The sequence below is a fragment of the Halichoeres trimaculatus genome, unplaced genomic scaffold, assembly GCF_033239565.1.
Source record: "Halichoeres trimaculatus isolate MK-OKI-2021-1 unplaced genomic scaffold, fHalTri1.1 fHalTri1_scaffold_4, whole genome shotgun sequence".
Classification (NCBI taxonomy): Eukaryota; Metazoa; Chordata; class Actinopteri; order Labriformes; family Labridae; genus Halichoeres; species Halichoeres trimaculatus.
The window spans coordinates 14,434,102-14,451,725 of record NW_027437182.1 but is presented as its reverse complement, the minus strand read 5'-3'; the positions used below and the strand labels follow the sequence as shown (position 1 = coordinate 14,451,725).

The 17,624-nt window shown below is 41.1% G+C and overlaps 1 protein-coding gene across 3 annotated transcripts; it reads right to left on the bottom strand.

Moving 5' to 3' along the window:
* Positions 1 to 116: 116 nt before the first annotated feature.
* Positions 117 to 15,974, bottom strand: LOC141789517 (GRAM domain-containing protein 2B). Of its 3 annotated transcripts, none has more exons than XM_074668946.1 (13): positions 15,731 to 15,974; positions 6,357 to 6,530; positions 5,714 to 5,777; positions 5,522 to 5,594; positions 5,335 to 5,438; positions 5,115 to 5,213; positions 4,948 to 5,019; positions 4,485 to 4,553; positions 4,203 to 4,299; positions 3,851 to 3,940; positions 3,312 to 3,417; positions 2,820 to 2,927; positions 117 to 2,342 (listed from the first exon to the last, which is right to left on the bottom strand). In XM_074668946.1, the coding sequence occupies exons 1-13, from the start codon at positions 15,820 to 15,822 to the stop codon at positions 2,324 to 2,326; spliced, it is 1,167 nt and encodes a 388-aa protein (XP_074525047.1). In that variant the 5' UTR covers positions 15,823 to 15,974; the 3' UTR covers positions 117 to 2,323. The 3 variants fall into 3 exon arrangements, with proteins under 3 accessions (XP_074525047.1, XP_074525046.1, XP_074525048.1); XM_074668945.1 differs by having other exon boundaries at positions 6,357 to 6,533; positions 15,731 to 15,972; XM_074668947.1 differs by lacking the exon at positions 15,731 to 15,974 and adding an exon at positions 7,281 to 7,457 and having other exon boundaries at positions 6,357 to 6,533.
* Between the last annotated feature and the right edge of the window lie 1,650 nt (positions 15,975 to 17,624).

The window sequence follows — 17,624 nt, the reverse complement described above, 5'->3', positions numbered from 1 at the left end:
AATCAATGTCTGGGTGTATTTTTCCATACTGCCTGACATCACTAACCTTTCTCTTTAGTGGATGTACTGACATGTAAAGAGGATTGTAGAAAACACACAGGGTATTATTTACTTCGCAACATTTGATTTATTTTGAACAATAGCAAAGTCATCTCACAGAGACTACTTTGAATTACACAGAATGCAATAAATATATATAGGACCGTAGTAGAATTAAGGACATTAACAACTGATACAAAATTATTTACAACACTTTGAATAGTGCAAAACCACACAAATACTGCCCTCTTCATTGAGATTCTTGCATTGCGTCCATTCAAGGACAGTGTATGTGTGTGCTGCCCCCTGCTGGGGGGTTATAAGAACTGACAGTACAGTATATGGCATTTAGACAGAACCAAACATGAGAATGTGACCGTCACTTAACATGATGTGGTCAAAGTTATCTCGCTACATCTTGTGAAAAAGACTTTCCACAAGAAGGATGGTGTTGAGTTTTTTGGGCTGTGATGTGGATATGCATTACAAGGTTAGTTTAAAAAGCTTCATAAGAGGCAGAAAAAAAAAACAAGCATTTTGAGAAGCTGAATACAGATTTATAAGTCAGTAAAGTCAAATGAATCTCAGTCAAAGTAGTGTTCTTTCTCAAAGGAACATTTGAGAAAGCCACCAAAGCTGAGATGTACAAAATGTGAACCCCATCACGCGCACAACACTTTGAAATGACAAAGGAAGAGATGACATCCTAAAACCACGTGGCAGGTAGTGCCCACCACCCCTGAGTGAAAACTAATTTTTTTAAAAAAGTCTTAGCACCATCAGATACCACAGATCGCTAGCTTTGCCATTTCCTCTCAATCCAAACCCCCGTGTCTTTGTGACAGGCACAACACATTTTTTAAAGTGCGCTAGCTCGCTTGAGCTGTTCCTTCATTCACATTTTTGTTTTCATTTCTTTTCTTCCTACACATTTTCTCTCCCACAAACACCGATCTCCATTTAAAAACATCACACAAAGATCAATCACATTTTTGCCATGCATAATAATCGGTTGCATATTGAAATCTCTTCATGGGACCACTTGTTTTGCTGCAGAAATTTTGGACCTTACAGCAAGCATGGCAGCTTATCTCCTCTCTGGTTTTAAGAGTGAGAAAGCACATACAGTATCAGTCAAGTGTCGATATTGCTGACACATGCACGAGAAATTAGAAATACATTGTTGGTGCTACTTTAAATAACCTAACAATTCTAGAAATGCCACTTGAGGCCAGTCGTAGAAAGAGGTTTGTACTTTTTACCAATATACCAACATATTCTCAACTTTATCTTACGGAACACAAACACTTTTTTACCACTGGCACGACCTTTTTGTGTCCTACTGTGCTAAATATTTGTGCATTGATGATGCATTCATCCAGCAGAGACAATCTGGTAAAAATCAGCCTCGGAGCATTGATCATTAAACCGCTTTAAATCATACCAAAGACGAGGTGAGTAATACTGCAATCATTGCTGGTTGGAGAAAGAGAGAAAGAGAAAGACCATCAGGAGAAAGTCGAGCCTCTGTGGGCTGGTCTGATTTTGAGATTACATCAATCATCATTTCAACCCACGGCTGATTACAGAACCATTCAAAGAGAAATTACTCGACAGATACCGAGTTTGAGGACAGAGACAGATTTGTATGAATTGTTGAAAGACAGAAGGGAAAATGAGCGATAGAAAAATCACTAAAAAGTCATCTCAGTGCACTCATGCAAAAGATGTGCACTGTGTGCATCTTTGGCTATGCATAGCACTACCCCTCTGGTGTTGAGGTGCATTAATAAGCACTACAGCGGTCTAATGCTGATTGGTATAGCCCTGTTCAGACTGCATGCTCAGGGAGAGGATAGTATATAAAGGAAGGTGAAGAACAGAAGTTCACAGATGAAGAACAGTTTCTGTCAGAGGAGTGCCCGTCAAACTTGGCTAGTGCGGCACATTTGCTAAATTCGAGCCGCGTGGCTTTGGTTTGAATGTCAGACACGCTGCAGCCAGGCAGTGTGTGTGGACACATTTTGGCTCGGCTCTGTGGGACTAAGTCCTGGCATGTCCATTTGTTACTGCACTAGGAGGAAGTATAGCCCTTCAAGTTAACAAATTGTCTCTGAAATTGCACAGGTTGGCTGTTTTTTTGTCCTCTAAGCAAACAGCACTGGCCACGTTCAGGAGCACTACAAGTGAAATTTCTCCCGCTGTGTTCTGCAGGAAGAGGCCAGTAATGTGATAATAATCCTCCAGTCATGAGTCAGCTGATCTCTCCTTCAGTCGCTGAGTGTTACGTGTCTTGGCGGTATCTGGAAAGAGAGTGGAGGGAACCAGTTGAGTGCTAATCCAATACACACCTAAAAATACTCAAATATTTAGTGACTCTGCAGCAAGGCTACACCTTTAACAGGAACTAATATGTTGTTTCCTTGACAGACAGCCAAACATTTATGTAACGGCGTAAACATATTGTGAAGGGAATATCTGTGTGTGATACTCTATCCTGCAAAATACTAACAAGGAAATTGATTTTTAATTACATAGAAAAGCTTTCACTCTGTCATTTAACTAAATAGGTTCTGTGTAAACTGTACTCTGTATTTTCCTAATCATTTTCAGTAGAACTCATGGAAACAAGAATAAGTTCATTATGAAGATTAAGATAATAACAAACAGATATCTATGGTCCTGTTTTGTGTGTAATAAGCTTTAAGGTTGTGTTTATGCAGGTTTATACTCAAAGTGCAACAGAGAAGACAACACGAGGAGGAAAGAGGACTGCTTACCCGCTCTGTAAGGTGAACTCAGGTAGAGCCCCCAGGGATGTCAGCTGTTCCTCCAGAGCCACGATACGTAAACCAATGTAGCCAGAGGACAGCAGCAGCAGCACAACCCTGTAACAGACAAAAGGCATGGGGAGTCAAATTCAGTGCCTTTTCTTACATCGCAAAAAAGTCTGACAGTCACACTCTAGTCTAGTGCCTAGCCTTTGTTTAAAGGGAGCTTGTAAAAAGGGAATGTTGTGCCGTACCAAGAACATTCTTGTGTTAGAAAGCACGCCAACTTTTTGATGTTCTGTCAAGCAAGTTTTTTGCCATTATGTAATGACATCACGATAACTCACTTAGTTCTACTACAAAGGAAGGTGTGACATAAACATAGAGATGCAGTTGTAGATTAGTACAGAGGAAGATATGGTACTGATTTCTAAAAAAATAACAAACAAAAGGAGGAAGAAGAAGAGAAAAGGTATGAGACAGAGACAAGAAGCTACTCACAAAATCAAGTAAATGAAGAGTAGAGTGTTGAGGGTGCTGGCCTCTCTCTGAACCAGCAGGGACTTGGCCTTTTCCGTCACATTCCAAACCCACGATCCACCTGAGCCTGGAGAAGGAAACAAACACAAAGCATGAATACAGCGTCTCGTGGAGGTGGCTTATGATTAATTTAACTTTGCTGAGTGTTGCTGTGTAAGCACTGGTAGGTTGCATGTTCTTCGTTTGATTTAATTTGATTTATCAGGGACCATGTGCAATGCAAATGTAACCATTTGATGCATTGAACCAGAATTAGCTTAATGCAAGTTCACACCTGGAACCATTTTTCATCTAAAAATGGCTGCAGAGAACAAAAGTGAAAAGAAGTTGCATGCAACCAAAAATGTGTATTTTCACGCACACTTGCAATTCATGCACATTTTTTTCTTTTAATATCTTAAAAAAAGAAATTCTACTAGACTTGTAATGCATTAACATTTTCTTGGATTTGAGTTTTTGCTGTGTACCACAGCTTGGCCATAATCTAATGTGCATCTCACCTGAAACTGACAGCTCCTCTGAGGATGAGCTTTCGCTTGGCTGCATGTGTAGGCTTCTGAAAGCTGAGACGTTCCCATTAGGCACTGCCTCTGTAGGAAGAAGAGGAGCAGAGAGGGGGAGAGTCAGTGTTGGGCTGCTTTCAGATCTCTGTTTTTGTCCTCATTACTGGTCTAGCCAGTTGACACACAAAAGATAAGAGTGTCGCTTATTGTTTTTTTGTCTATTTGAGCATGTTCATCTTTCAAGAAGGGATTATCATTATTTTCTATCCACAGAAAAAAGATTGTTTAGGCACTGAACTGAGCTTACTGGTGTTAGGTACAATGCTAACAAATGGGGCTGAGGACTTACCTCTTAGCGGTCTGTGCAGAGGCTGGTCTTGTAAAGACTGTGACTCTGAGCCATCAAACTGGTCAAAGCTGTCGTCCAGACTGGACTGACTGGAGTTCTGTCAAAGCAAAAGAAAAAAATACCATTACATGATGCTCTTTCATAGAGCTGCCATGCTATCTTGTGTCTCAGGAATTTCCAGGCTAAGGTAATTATGCTTTCATGGAAGAAATGTTTCCCTGAACCCTGTGACAACAAACCATGACATTTTAAATTTAAAGGTAACAAGAAAAAGTCCCTTACCACGGTTTTGCTTTTATCAAAGCTGTTCTCAGCTGACGAGAAGATTGGGCTACTATTTGTGCTTGCATCCTTCAAAGAAAAAAAACAAATGTATGAATAAAAACAGAATTATTCCAGGCTACTTCTATTTTTACAGTCTTATCGCAGAGGCGGTTCCTGGAGAACACATATGAGAGCCAGAATTCTCATGCTCAGTGAAGTAAATCCAAACATTGCAACATAAAATGTTCAGAGGTGTTGCAGAAGTTGCAATGGAAGGACTACTTCTCTTTCTTTTATGTTTATGGTAAAATTCAAAAGACTCCCTGTTTCTGCAACAAGCAGGTTTACATAGTTGCAAACTTTTATGGTCACACTTAAGAACATGAAACACAATCTGTGATCACCTTTGTTTCACAATGATAGCGTCATAGAAAACAGTTTTTCATCATTTTTAAAGAGATAGAAATAAGGTCAAACTCACCTCTATATGAGGACATACTGAACGGAGCAGCTGAAAACATGACTCTCTATTCCGGAGAGATACAAATAGGAACTGGAGAAAGGGGAAAAGAAGAAAACACAAGACTATTAGCTGAGTGGCTCATGTTAATGATACAAAAACATTGCTGTGCTTGGTGAGAAGCAGACCTTATCTCCTCCTGTGGTGCGGATGGACAAGGCGTTGGGTACAAGTAAAGCTGTGTTCTGTTTCTTTACAATGAGGACGCAGGAAACTGGAATAACTAACTGTAAAAACAAACGGACAAAGAGGTTTGCGTAAGAACTTGAGACGTTGCAGGCCATACTTTATAACATTAGTGTTTGTAAAAAGTGAGAAATGCTTTGGAGTGTGGGGCAGCCGGGTCACCTTAGTGTCTTTGAGTAGAACTGAGGAGTAGAAACAGGCATGGGTGTCAGTGATGTACAGCCGACCATGGTAGGGCACTTCTTTTTGCAGGGCACAGATGTAAGCTGAAGGAAGACAAATGAACAAATAAATAACCACATGAAAGTAAAGTTGAGTCATACATTTTCTCTTGTTTCCGTGTACCAACCATGAATTAAGTCTTCACTCTTCGGAATGTCTGGGAACAACTTGTGGAATGTTTTGTTGTGCTTCATGAAACTCTGAAAGATGAAGAGATCACATGAGAACTATTTATTACACAGCGTACTAAGAATAACCAAGAGGGTACTTTAACCTGACAAGTATAAAAACAACAGTCAAATCAAAATTTAGGCCTTACACTTTGTGTGCCGTTGCTCTCTGTCCTCTCAAAGGCCTTGCTGTCACCATCAAACGTCTGTGATCTGTGAAGACAAGATGTAAAGATGGAAATGGTCAGGAAGCGTGTACAATGATAGAGCCCTTTCCTGACTTTTTGTACACTACAGATTTTTTTAAACTAGCCAATAACTGAGATCCACTTTGGTTTGTGTTGAAGTCCAGATATAAAATGATATATGTTGCTGGGCGACCACACAGTCATGTAGGCGGTAGGTGAGATGAAGTTGGTTCTTCACGCCAACAAACACCACATATCAACCCCACACATTTTGAATCATGTGAAAACTCAGTTGGTCTCCAACGGCTGTGTGGTCATGTGTGTATCACGACTCAGCAGACGCTCAGCATTAGGCTCGGTCTTGTGATGCGTGTAAGCTGCGAGTCTCCACTACTTGAACAATTTTCTGCCTTTCAGGAGTGAAATAAAATTATCCTTGCCTGTTGAGGCAATTTAAGGTCTTGAAGGCACATTTATTCACTTTTAGATTTCAAATGGGACATTTGTGCGTAACACATGGTGTCAAGTGTGAAAGTAAGGCTGGGGTTTGGCCTACTTTTTATGGCATTTTGTATCATTGTCACTCTTTTTCCTTTAGTCTTACCTTACTGCTACTTGTCTCGTGAGGGTTTTGTGCTGCTGCTGGATCTCCAGCTGGGCGGCCTCCAAGCTCAAGGCTTTCTTCGCCTCCACCTTCTTGATGCTGCCATTGCTTAAGCTGCTTCTGCTTTTCTTCACTTTGGCTGGCAGCCCGCCACCACTGCTCTCTACTGGGTAGCTGCTGTGGACATAGAGGGAAAAAAAACTGATTTAACAACATGCAAACCACAGTTTTAAAGTCATTTCCATGTGCACACACAATAGACACATTGAATTTCTCTTGGGGGAGTAAGATCATGAACTTTATGTATCCCAGCATGATTATTTGCATCTACAGCAGACAGCAGCAAGCTGAAGCACAAAAAGTCTGAGTGAAACACACCCTCTGAAAAAAAATTATGTTCATCTGTGTAGAAACACAAACTCAGACACTGTGACAAGCTGCCTGTCACTGTTTCCTGCACCCTGCAGGGTTTCAACATCTAACAAAGAACAGCACACGCATTCTGAATTCATGCGACTCACTCCGATCCTGCAGAAATTCAGAGCTTTATGAAGGCTGCACTGACATTTGGCAAACACTGTGCTCATCTTTCTGATGTGATGGAAAAGGTCACACTTTTACTGCTAGTTTTATTGTTCAGAGTTGCGTCAGCAGCGCTGCTGTATAATAACACCAACTTACAGCTTCACAATCTGGTGTGTGCGGGAATAAACCAAGTAACCCTTGATGTTTCAAAGTTACAGCCTTTGTTCAATTCCAGTAAAAGTGTACAAACAGGGAGGGTTGAAGTGATCTTCAAAAGCATTGACCAAATTTAATTCATCCTTTATCTGACAAAGAACCATTCACAGGGTTAGATGTGTGTCAAAACAAAGCAGTTAAAACTTCAGAACTACTAAATTGATAACATAAAGTTCACCTTACCTGATTAGTTTAAATCGCTTAGATGAACGAAAACTCATGTACCTACTTACAGTAGGCATTTCCTCCTTCTACTAGAAAAAAAAACTCAAACTTGCTCTCCTTTCTTAAAAGTATGACAATTAAAGTATAAAATATCCTTTCTGTGTTACAGGTTTGTGCTCTCAGAGAAGTTGTCCTTTAAATCCAGGGTCCTTCACCACATCCTGCCAGAAAAAGCTGTTGTTTGAATGTGCTTCTACAGAGGAAGCCAGTTTGTGTTGAGAATGGTCTGACACACACGTAGAGCGTGACGTCAAACTCAACCACGCCCCCAGGGCCAAACAAGCATGAAAAAGCCCAACGTACACACTTAAGCTCCCTGAGTCAAGGGAGCACAACACAGGCACTGACACGTTTGGGAAAACAAGGCTTGTCCTACAAAATCTTCCACTGGCAAACTTTCTCCCATATTTGAGATCCTGTCTTGTTGGGATTTGCTCTGGTGGGGCAGAGTGGGATCACAAAGTGAAAACTGCTCTGTGCGCAAGTGAATGTGTGAAATACTTGTGAGGTGCTCAGACCGGCCTAATGTAGGAGTGGTGCTTTGTGTGTGTCTCACCTCAGGCACTGGATTGTACCGAGGAAACAGACACACAATAACACAACCCTAAAGATCCTCACACAGTCTACATCAATCAAAGGAGACAGATTTGACAAAAGTAACTTCAACTTTCAACACCTGGCATCACATATGGAACAAATGCAGTTCTACGACTTTGGACCCATACAGGACGACTCCACACTTCTCAACAAAAGACTTTGCATAACTTTTGTTAAACGCCCCGTGATGGCATATTTCTCCATTGTGTCACTGGAGTAATTGGAGGAAAGGTTATGGAGGAGGACCAACACCAAATGCAAACTCGGCAAAAGTCTGACACTGTGTCAAGTAAAGCAATAAAAGATCATAAACCTATTCAGAGATCACGATGTTTTATTTGAGATTTTTCTATAGTCTTTTGTTTTTTCTTAAAACCCGTTAACCAGTGTCTAGTTGTTTTTATGGGCTAAAACTAATCCCAACATCTCGAAACAGCTTGCAATGGCTTGACTTTTTAAACTTCAAACTACCTGGCACTAGATTTATGATCCTGTTTGAAGAGGGCTTTTACTTGTTTCCTGTCTTTATGGTGTATTCCTATTTTTTTTAAATCTCTAATAGCATGAGGATCTCATAAATTTCTTCATGTTTTAACTCTTAGGAATACTTCAAGGCCCACTATTTTTTTAATTTTATCCTATTTTAATATTTCTTGTCAAATAAAATAATTTCACTATTTTTAAGAAACTGTTTTGTCAAATTTAGCATTTTCTTGTATTTAGGCCCTCTTTGCAGTGAACACCTGAAAAAAACTTGAGAAAAACTTAACAAAAGCTCTGACTTATAAACTCTTACGTGATCATGTTTACTAAATAAAGTCAGATTTGGTGGTGGTACCTTTCTAATGTTGCTGCACAGACAAAGGAAATACAGTGATAACAGTTTTAGAACCAGCCTTGAACTATTGACCAGACCCCTGCCTGTGTTCACACACACACTCCGCTGACCTATTTCCCCTTGTCAGCGAGGTTACCAGTGGAAGAGCAATAAAGTCAAATACTTATATCTGTCTGAATTTCTCAACAACTTCCTCTCACAGCTCAGGGCTTACGGTAACCATTAACACCACCGTGTTGACACCACATCCTGGAACACTTAGGAAACCAGTGGCTCTTCTCTGCTGCTACATGAGAATGCAGAATAAATTTAACAGGAACTCAAAACCTCAAGGGGAAAGTTTCTAATGGTAACAGGTAGTTGAGACACTCACATCTTTGGTAAAAGAAAAGTCATCTTCATACTAATAACAGTACCCATGCTGCATTTCTTTAACACTCAGTTGATGTCAATACACATAAAAAGCCCTCACCACACTTGTTATACCTCGAGGCTGAAGCTGCATGATAGTTATAATAAAATGCTTTTTGAACCAGTCACCAGGTAGAGCAAAAACCCTGCAAGAAGCCATAATCTAAGTTGTTGCGGGAAAGGAAACTGAGTCATCCTCCTGATAGCCTATAAAAGGGTTCAAGGCCAAAGCTGTTAAGGCTGAAGGACTGCGAGACAAAAACGAGTGGAAAGGTAAATATTTAAATCAATGAAGTGGAAAAAAACAGAGCTATAAATTCAACTTTGTGCAGCCTGCAGGAAGTTCTTTACTGAAACATGCTGTTTACGAAGCAGGAGTTGACCCACCTGAAAATGTGCATTATGGCCAAACCCTTAACCTCTGACCTAGTTCCTTGTTGGAGCGCCACCTGATTGAAATCAATGGAGCCTGGCACGCCTGACATTTTAATCCAGGCACAGGCTTATCAAATCCTCTGCAGCGACCCATTATAATGGTCATGCATGAGGTTATGGACTACTTTTATCTGGATACAGTGCTGAACAATTTGTCTGGCTCACATGATGGCATTTTCTGAGAAATACAGATGATATGATGTTAACACAGCAGTGAGATCCATTGCTTTTATCCGTGAGTGCTCCAATACTTTGACATGAGACCAGAGATAATCACTTTAATAAGCATAGCTTTATGACCATTACTCTGCAAATAATCAGAGATCCTTTTGAGGCAGCAAGTAAGCCTGACATTTTCTGGGAAGTAAGCTGTTGATCACAAGGACAGAGATGAATCTGATGGCCACATTTTGAATGTGAGACTAAAAACTTTAGCAAATTCACTTTCCTTTCACGTGTCATTGAGAAATGCATGCAGCCAGCCTTGGTTTAAAAATAAAGCTAGCAGTGCTGCCTCAGTCAGCCCTACCTAATGTGAGAAACTGTGAGAAGTTCTGACTGGAAGCAGAAACTGGATATGTTTGCTCTCCTTACCTTCCCAAATCTTCAGAGCAATGAGAATCAACCCCAGCACCATGCAAGCTTTTCCCTCTCTCCATGACCGACAAAGTCTCCACAATCTCTAAAAACTTGCAGGCACTGCCGGACAGGGCGGAAGAATGACAGAGAGCAGCAGTTGCAGCTCTTGCACTTGGACCCGAGCAGTGCCAGCTGACTGGAAAGAGTGTAAAGGTCTGTCTCACTGCAAAGTTTTAAAGCAGCAGAGAGCTCAGTGTGAAGCCATTCACTGAAACATCACAGGAATGAGAACAGGAATGAAGAGGGAAGACTGGTTGGGGTTTAAGCTCTCACAAGCTTTGTACTTTTTGAGGCTAAGCATGAGTTGTCTGGGAAACGGCTGGAACAGTAGAGGGGGTTGGATTGTGGAGAGGTGGGGGTCAGAGGGACATTGCCAGGTCCTTCTCATCAACAACAACTTTCCACAGCTCGTTTTCAATAACAACGCAGAGACGGCTTCAAAAGCAGCCAGTGTGATGTGCATGACAATGCACAGCTCCTGCTCTTTGTGAATGCCGCTAATGGAGCCATTACACTTCAGAGTATCTGACTGAAAGGAAATTGGAGAGCTCAGAATACACACTGGCAGACAGAAGAGTCAATACATTAATGTATTCTTCTCCTAATTGAACGAAGGCTTCATTCACAAACCTCAACTAAGAGCTTCAGTTCATCTCCTCTTTTTTAAACGATGACCTCACTGTCAGCGACACGCGGACTGATAAAGTCAAAGTGCACCCGTGACATCAGTCCTAAATTAGCCGCCACGTCTCACTCCTCACATACACCACCTGCCATGTTTTCGTTGTGAAACTTCTGCGAACAAGCTGAAGTATTGTTGTTAAAAATAGATCTTTCCATCATGGGATGGCACAATAAAACCTCCTGATTCCTTACAAACAAACAAACCAACTGTCCTGCACACACACAATGAGCTCCTCTCTTTCTTTGTGATCCTCTCTTATCTCTTAAACACGTTACCCAGATAGCACAAGGCTACTTCTCAATTCTTTTTTGAGAAAGGGACTACTAAAGAAACAGTGGTGCCTTAGGAGCAGGAATCTACTTTAAAAAAAACAAAAACACAAAAGTGAAAGGGTCTAAAGGATGAGAGAACATCTAGAGGATGTTTTTTTTTGTAAGTCCTTAAAAAAACTCTTCAAAACAATGTGTGAAGTATACATCTACATCTGAATAAAATTCTCTCATTCATCTTGCACACTAACTTCAACAGGAGCTCCTAGTGTAAACCCCTTCAGAGCTTTTCCATGAACACTTGCACCTTTTATTTGTCCCTCTCTGTTTAAGTTTTGAAAATAAGATTTCAAAATGCTTGCTGGAAACAGCGCCCTCATGTTATCTGATTTCACCCAAGAGCCCTAAAAATTGTCCACCTATCCCGAAATTGGACAACTGAGCTCCACAGAATAAATGAATGAAGTTAGCGTAAGTTCATGCAGGACAAGGAAGTCATACGCCCAGCTGTGATCAGCTGACAGGCTGATGTTCAATCACTAACCCCTCTCAACCAATCACAGCGTGTCTAACTACAAGGCGGCGTATTTAAACCACGTCTTCACTCTGTCTTATCCCTGCTACCCAGCTGCTGCCGTCTTAATAATTCTTCCTCCACCCCAGCTTCCTCCTATTAAGACTCTGTATGTATTCTATTGGTATGTATGCATCCTTTCAATCTGTACGTATGGGGTTTTGCTATGCACTCCCTGGAAAGCTCGAGCAGGAAGTACTCTGAAAAGCAGAGCTGTCACGCCAATTCTAACTGTATTCATTTGGCAATAAATGGTTCAATGTATGATGAGAAACTGCACCTGACAGTTTGACTGACTCTTTATGGTTTGTTTTTGACACACTTCCATGGTATGTTGGCAGCTTGAAGACTTACACAACTTAAAATGCATGTGTACAATGACATAACACAAGAAAGGGAGTTTTTCATTCTGCTTGATGAGAATAGTTATATAAACTCTGATCTTATATGTTCAGCACAAGATTTTCCAGCCAGCAGTAGAACTCCTCAGGGCATGGAGAAAAGAAGCTCTGATTTGAGACGAGACAGATGATCCCAGAGGTCGAGCTGCACACGTCAGCATTACATCAGCTGGTCTGCACAGCTTGTGCCCTTAAGACAAGAATGCTTCAGTAAAGGATGTTTGTATTATCGCTTTCCCACAGCCAACATCAGGACAGCAGACTCATGAGGACAGCATGTGAGTCGGACATAAGTTGAAATTCTTGTATATTCTGTAAATTGGCTGAGAATTTGCGGACGTGTGCAAAGTGAGAGCACCATCTCCTGGAGAGCTGGGGATCATTAGTCATGTGAACGGCTGATTCTACGTCACCCAATCAAAAGCTGTTATTTTTTTCTGTGAAGAAAAGCAGCAGACTGTTGCAGCTGTGCTTCACTGAGCCAAATGGGACAGTTAAGATTTTTTTTTTTTTTTTTACAAAACCTACTGATTTTAACACAACACATCACAGCTTCAAAGAGTTCTAATCTGTGTTAATCTCACGTTAGTAGTACAGTGTGCCACCATAGCTGTCAGCTGGATTTAAATGTGGCCTAGTTGATGATGACTGAGTCTGAGTCACAACTGGAAACCAACAGATAACTAGTAAAAAATGAGCCAATTTACAAAAATTTATATATAAGTTGCTTGTAGCAGTCTGGAGGGGATCACATATATGTGCATATGTGTAAACATGAGCCTCAGTCATGGCAGTAACATGAAGTCTGTGGCACCCTGCCAGGCCTCAGTGTGCAGGGAAACTGCATGTGAGTGTGTTTTTGCATGCCAACTGAAACAGAGTGTGTCTGTGTACATGTGCTGCAGAGTATGTGTGTGTTTGAGTTGGGAGTCATGTGGCCTTGTGTGCGCAACATCTCCCTCCACTTCCCCCGTGCCTACACACAGAGGGTCTTTCTTCCACGCCACTTGGTGCTCAAAGTGACCGGGCATGTGAGCGTTGGGATGGGGGGTGGGGGTGGCACGGGGTGCTGGGGGTTGGAAAATCCCACCTGACTTTAAATTTGTTGAAAGGGAAAGTAGGCCACTCAAGGAAGAAAACAAGGAAGGCTTGTATACTTCATCTGCAGTCACATTCTGCTGAGCTCAGCTTCTAACAAGAGAAAATGAATTAAATATTCACGTGGAGTCTTACACACCTGGTAAAAACCTGTTTAAAGCTGAAACACACTGATCTCAAAACATCAAAATATCCCTGCATTCCTTGCATAAAGAAAATGTATTGAATTGATGACAGAAATGAAATTAAGTGCGGTGTAGGCTCTTCTGAGGCTTACTATTTTCCTCCTACAGATATATTCCTGCTAAAGGCATAGCTCAAACGCAGTCGTGCATATGTAAAGTATTCCCTCTTTCCAAAACACTAAGTGTATCTTCACATTAAAATACATCAAATATAGCTGAACTGCCCAATCTTCCATAAAGAGAGCTCATTCTGTCCACAAGGTTATCAACCTAAATATTATCCCGTCATTTACCAGACAAGAACCAAATTCCTCTTTAAGATAAAGCCGCACAAAGCCACACGTGTCTGAAAATAGACAACAACTACCTCAATGGAATTCACCAAGCCACTGTGACTACCGAAAGGTGAAACAGCTGAGAAAAATATAGCCCTTGTTTCTTGGCTCTCTGAGGAGTGGTCATTAGCACTACCCTGACACAGACAGCATATGACTTCAGCCCTGACCAGCTGGTGAGTATGAAACCCTTCATTAAGCGATAAAACAGTCTTGCAGATGTGGTTTTTGTCGTCTAACTTGGGCTCTCCCTCTGCCCCTTTAGCACGTCTCATAATTTCAACCTACGCAGGCTTCTCTGCCCACAGTGGCACACAGGCTGCGTCCTGGGAACATCTTCCTGGAGCCAGCAGAACGCCTGCAAAGCAGCCCCACCCAGACTATTCCAGGATCCTCCATCTCAACAAGATGTGCAGCTAGGCTAGATTCTTCCTGAAATTCTTCCCTTGAAATAAGGTTATTCAAATATTTCCGCTGTATGCAAAGCAAACCTGAGGCATTTTGTGTTGACTTACTGTGTATTCACTCATTTTAAGTACTCAAATACCTTGCGACATAACTTTTCACCTTTCACACTCCATGATATGGTTCTGAGTGGATAAAACATACTATTTATAAATGCATGTGTGTGTTCTGGAAACAGACCTACATACCACGCTACAGACACATCATAGCTATGCTGATAAACAGGAGGCCACTTCTGATTGGCTGGGCTTTAGGATTGCTGCAACTGGCTATCTATGGGTAAGAAAGTGGACAGCAAAGCCAAGAGGACGAGGAGTACCAACACTGAAACCAGGGAGCATTTACATAACACCGTATACCACCTGTGCCGGACTCATCGGAGTTAAAAATAGAAATTTCAGAGAAAGTATACACTGGCTTGTACGAAGTGTGATAAGTGTGTGTGCGCATTTCCCCGGGGGCAGAGGAAACAAAATATATGTGTGCTTATGTCTAAAGTTGTACTAGTCTGCTCTGGATCTCAGGACAGAATTGGCAATGTTCATAGCAGACGAAAAGGATGCCATCCCTGCCCACATAGGCAAGCAGCTGGAGTCACCATTTCTGAAAATAAGTGAGATTATGGACCCAACAAATCTGGACAAGTGTCCTTTTATGTGCCCCTTTTAAACTGCTATTAAAGCAAAGGTCAGTCAGGTAAACATAAACATCACACATTATGTGGGTCAACCATTGTGTTATTGAATATGTCAGTGGATAAAATACAGTTTTGTATCTGTACATTTCATACAAAGAAGAGCTACACGTCATACTCAGAAATAGTGAGTGGTTGTTCGCTGATATAACTTCCAGGATTACTAGCAATCTGTGACTGAAACAGTAATTATCTAATTAACTGTAATGCTCTAAAGGCAATCCAAATCTGTCTTTAAAACACAGTATGTCATCGCTGTCAGGTGTTTCCTTTGGGTCATCAACAGTTCAATCGATGACTAACATCAGCTAAGCCAACATCCAGGGTTGAGCTCACTGTAGATTAAGCAGCTTTTGCTAATGTACATATAGTTAAGATACTCACAACGGAAACAGACCAAACATAACTGCCTTTAAAATAATTTAGAGGCATTAAACAACTGACTTTATAGTGTTGTTCCAATTCAAGTAACTGTCACGGTAACATTACTTAAATTTCATTAGAATACAAACACATCGTCAGTTTAGATGGTTGGCTAGCCAGCTAGCGTTATCTACCATCTGACATTTTCTCGCTTCTAACGGTTTACAATGAAAAACAAAAACAAGCGTCTACGTTTAATACAGCTCGGCGTTAAATAATAAAATGAAATAGGACAAAACTATCTTTTCTTTATTGGTGAGTTTTCTGTCATCAAATAGATGCTAACCGTTAGCATCCACCCTGTTGATGGAGCTCGCCGGCAGATAGCGGTCCCAGCTAACCACATTCATTCCGCTCACCTCTCTTTCATGAAATGCTTGATTCTGACGATGGCCTTCTCGTCGATCTTCCGAAGAAATGTTTTCAATCTCTCCCTCTTGTTTTCAAGCATTCTTCCTTCAGCCGGTGATCGTCGGTTCGTTTAGAAACGACGCTCCACGCCAAACTCCACCGTTCTTGTTTGGCTTCTGCTTTTTTCTCTCACTTCATCCACGGCTGATTAAGATAATGAGCCCGAATCGGACCAAGTCAGCGGACCAATCAGCGTCAGTGACGACTTTGTAAAAACGGTCATGTCAGACCGATTATCCAATCAGAGTGAGGTAGTTGGCTAGTAGTGACCGCCCATTTCCTCTTATGGAAATAGGGCGGTCCCTTTCTCAGGACCTTTAAAGAGAAGGCCCTGTGTTATTATTATGTCGGTAGGGTCCTTTTCTGATTAATTATTTACATGTGAAACCAGCATTTCACGTGAAACAACACAGGGAACACACCCGAACCTTAACACATGTCATATCACAGCAGTTCTAATCTGTCAGGGAAAATAACTGTACTTATACAGGGTGGGGCAGTAACTGTAGGCTGCTGTTTACATGCTGCTTTACTGTTCAACCTCAAACAAAGAGCTTCACTTTTTAATAGCCCGTGGGGGTTAACTTTCACCATAAATATAATTCTGTACCACTATATTTGTAGTAATGCAAGGAAACTGGTATATTGCCTGTCCCTTTCTTGATGTTAAACAAGTGGTGCAAGTGGTTATAGGCCTGTACTTCTAAAAAGAAACATTTTAATATTTTGTTTTTCTAGGTTACCAAACTTGAAGAGCTAAAATCAACTGTTACATTATAATGTGAAATCCCTTTAATCCCATTCATCTTAATTAGCGAAGAAAAAGAGCCAATTTATTCCTTGTCTCGTGAAGTCAAGTGGAAGCCGGTGACCCGAAGGCTAGTTGGTGGCTTAAATTGTATCACCACAGCAGTTCATTCAAGCTTAGCACTGTGTATGTAGTTAATGAGGGGCCAAGTTTTACACCTCCCCCTCCTTAAAACGGAGTAAAAACAACTGCAGCAACAAATGGCAGAGTCACACACCTCCTGTACAATCAGACCAAGGCCCAGAGAGCAAAGTTTGAGTAGCTAACAGAGTTGTATTTCAGTCACACTGGACTGCTGTGTGCACTACTGCTGAGAACTCTACTTTTCAAAAGAAAAATACTGGATATGGAAATTTATAAGACTACTTTCAAGAGTTAAAACAGTTTTGACTTTTTGTTGCAACAATTGTTTTGAAATGTTGAAGTTGTTTGAGCAAGATCATGGCTTTGCTCTTGAAAACTGACCTAGCCATTAAAATGGCAAAGCAAATGAAGAATTTCAATTTATTTAATCTTACAGCATTTGCGATTTAACATATTATAAAGCTCATAAATACTTAGCTTTTGAAATACCAATTTCAATGTTTTCAATTAAATGTCTAAAGAATTACATTATTGATGAGTGACAGTATAAATCATGATTTGAATTGATATAATTTGCATGACACCCTGAAAAATCATTGCATTACCATCCAAACAACAGTTCACTTGGTGTAAAGCTTTCTCCAGAGAATATAACCCAGCTGCTGATGTAGGCCTTGAACACATAAAGAAAAGAAAAAAGCCATTATCCCATTGAACCTAAGACAAATGTACCCCAATCTTATTGAAAACCTCCTGTCTTTCAGAAGGCAGCTTATTCACTGCCACACCACCTAAACAGACGAGGCAGTGTACTGCCACATGACACAGCAACCACACACCACCCTCACACAGTCTGGCCTACACCAGCCAGCCCACGGTCTTCCCTTCCGCCTCTGCCAGAAACAGAGCAGAAAAAGAGGAGGAAATCACACTACATAAGGAAGTCTGTG

What these genes read in the sequence shown, in the direction of transcription:
- LOC141789517 (XM_074668945.1), bottom strand. Translation starts at nt 15,822, where the DNA reads ATGCTTGAAAACAAGAGGGAGAGATTGAAAACATTTCTTCGGAAGATC. An exon ending in TTCTACTCAAAGACACTAAG is followed by an intron (nt 5,214 to 5,334) that starts GTGACCCGGCTG and finishes TTGTTTTTACAG; the next exon opens with TTAGTTATTCCAGTTTCCTG. An exon ending in CTCTTCATTTACTTGATTTT is followed by an intron (nt 2,928 to 3,311) that starts GTGAGTAGCTTC and finishes TGTCTGTTACAG; the next exon opens with GGTTGTGCTGCTGCTGCTGT.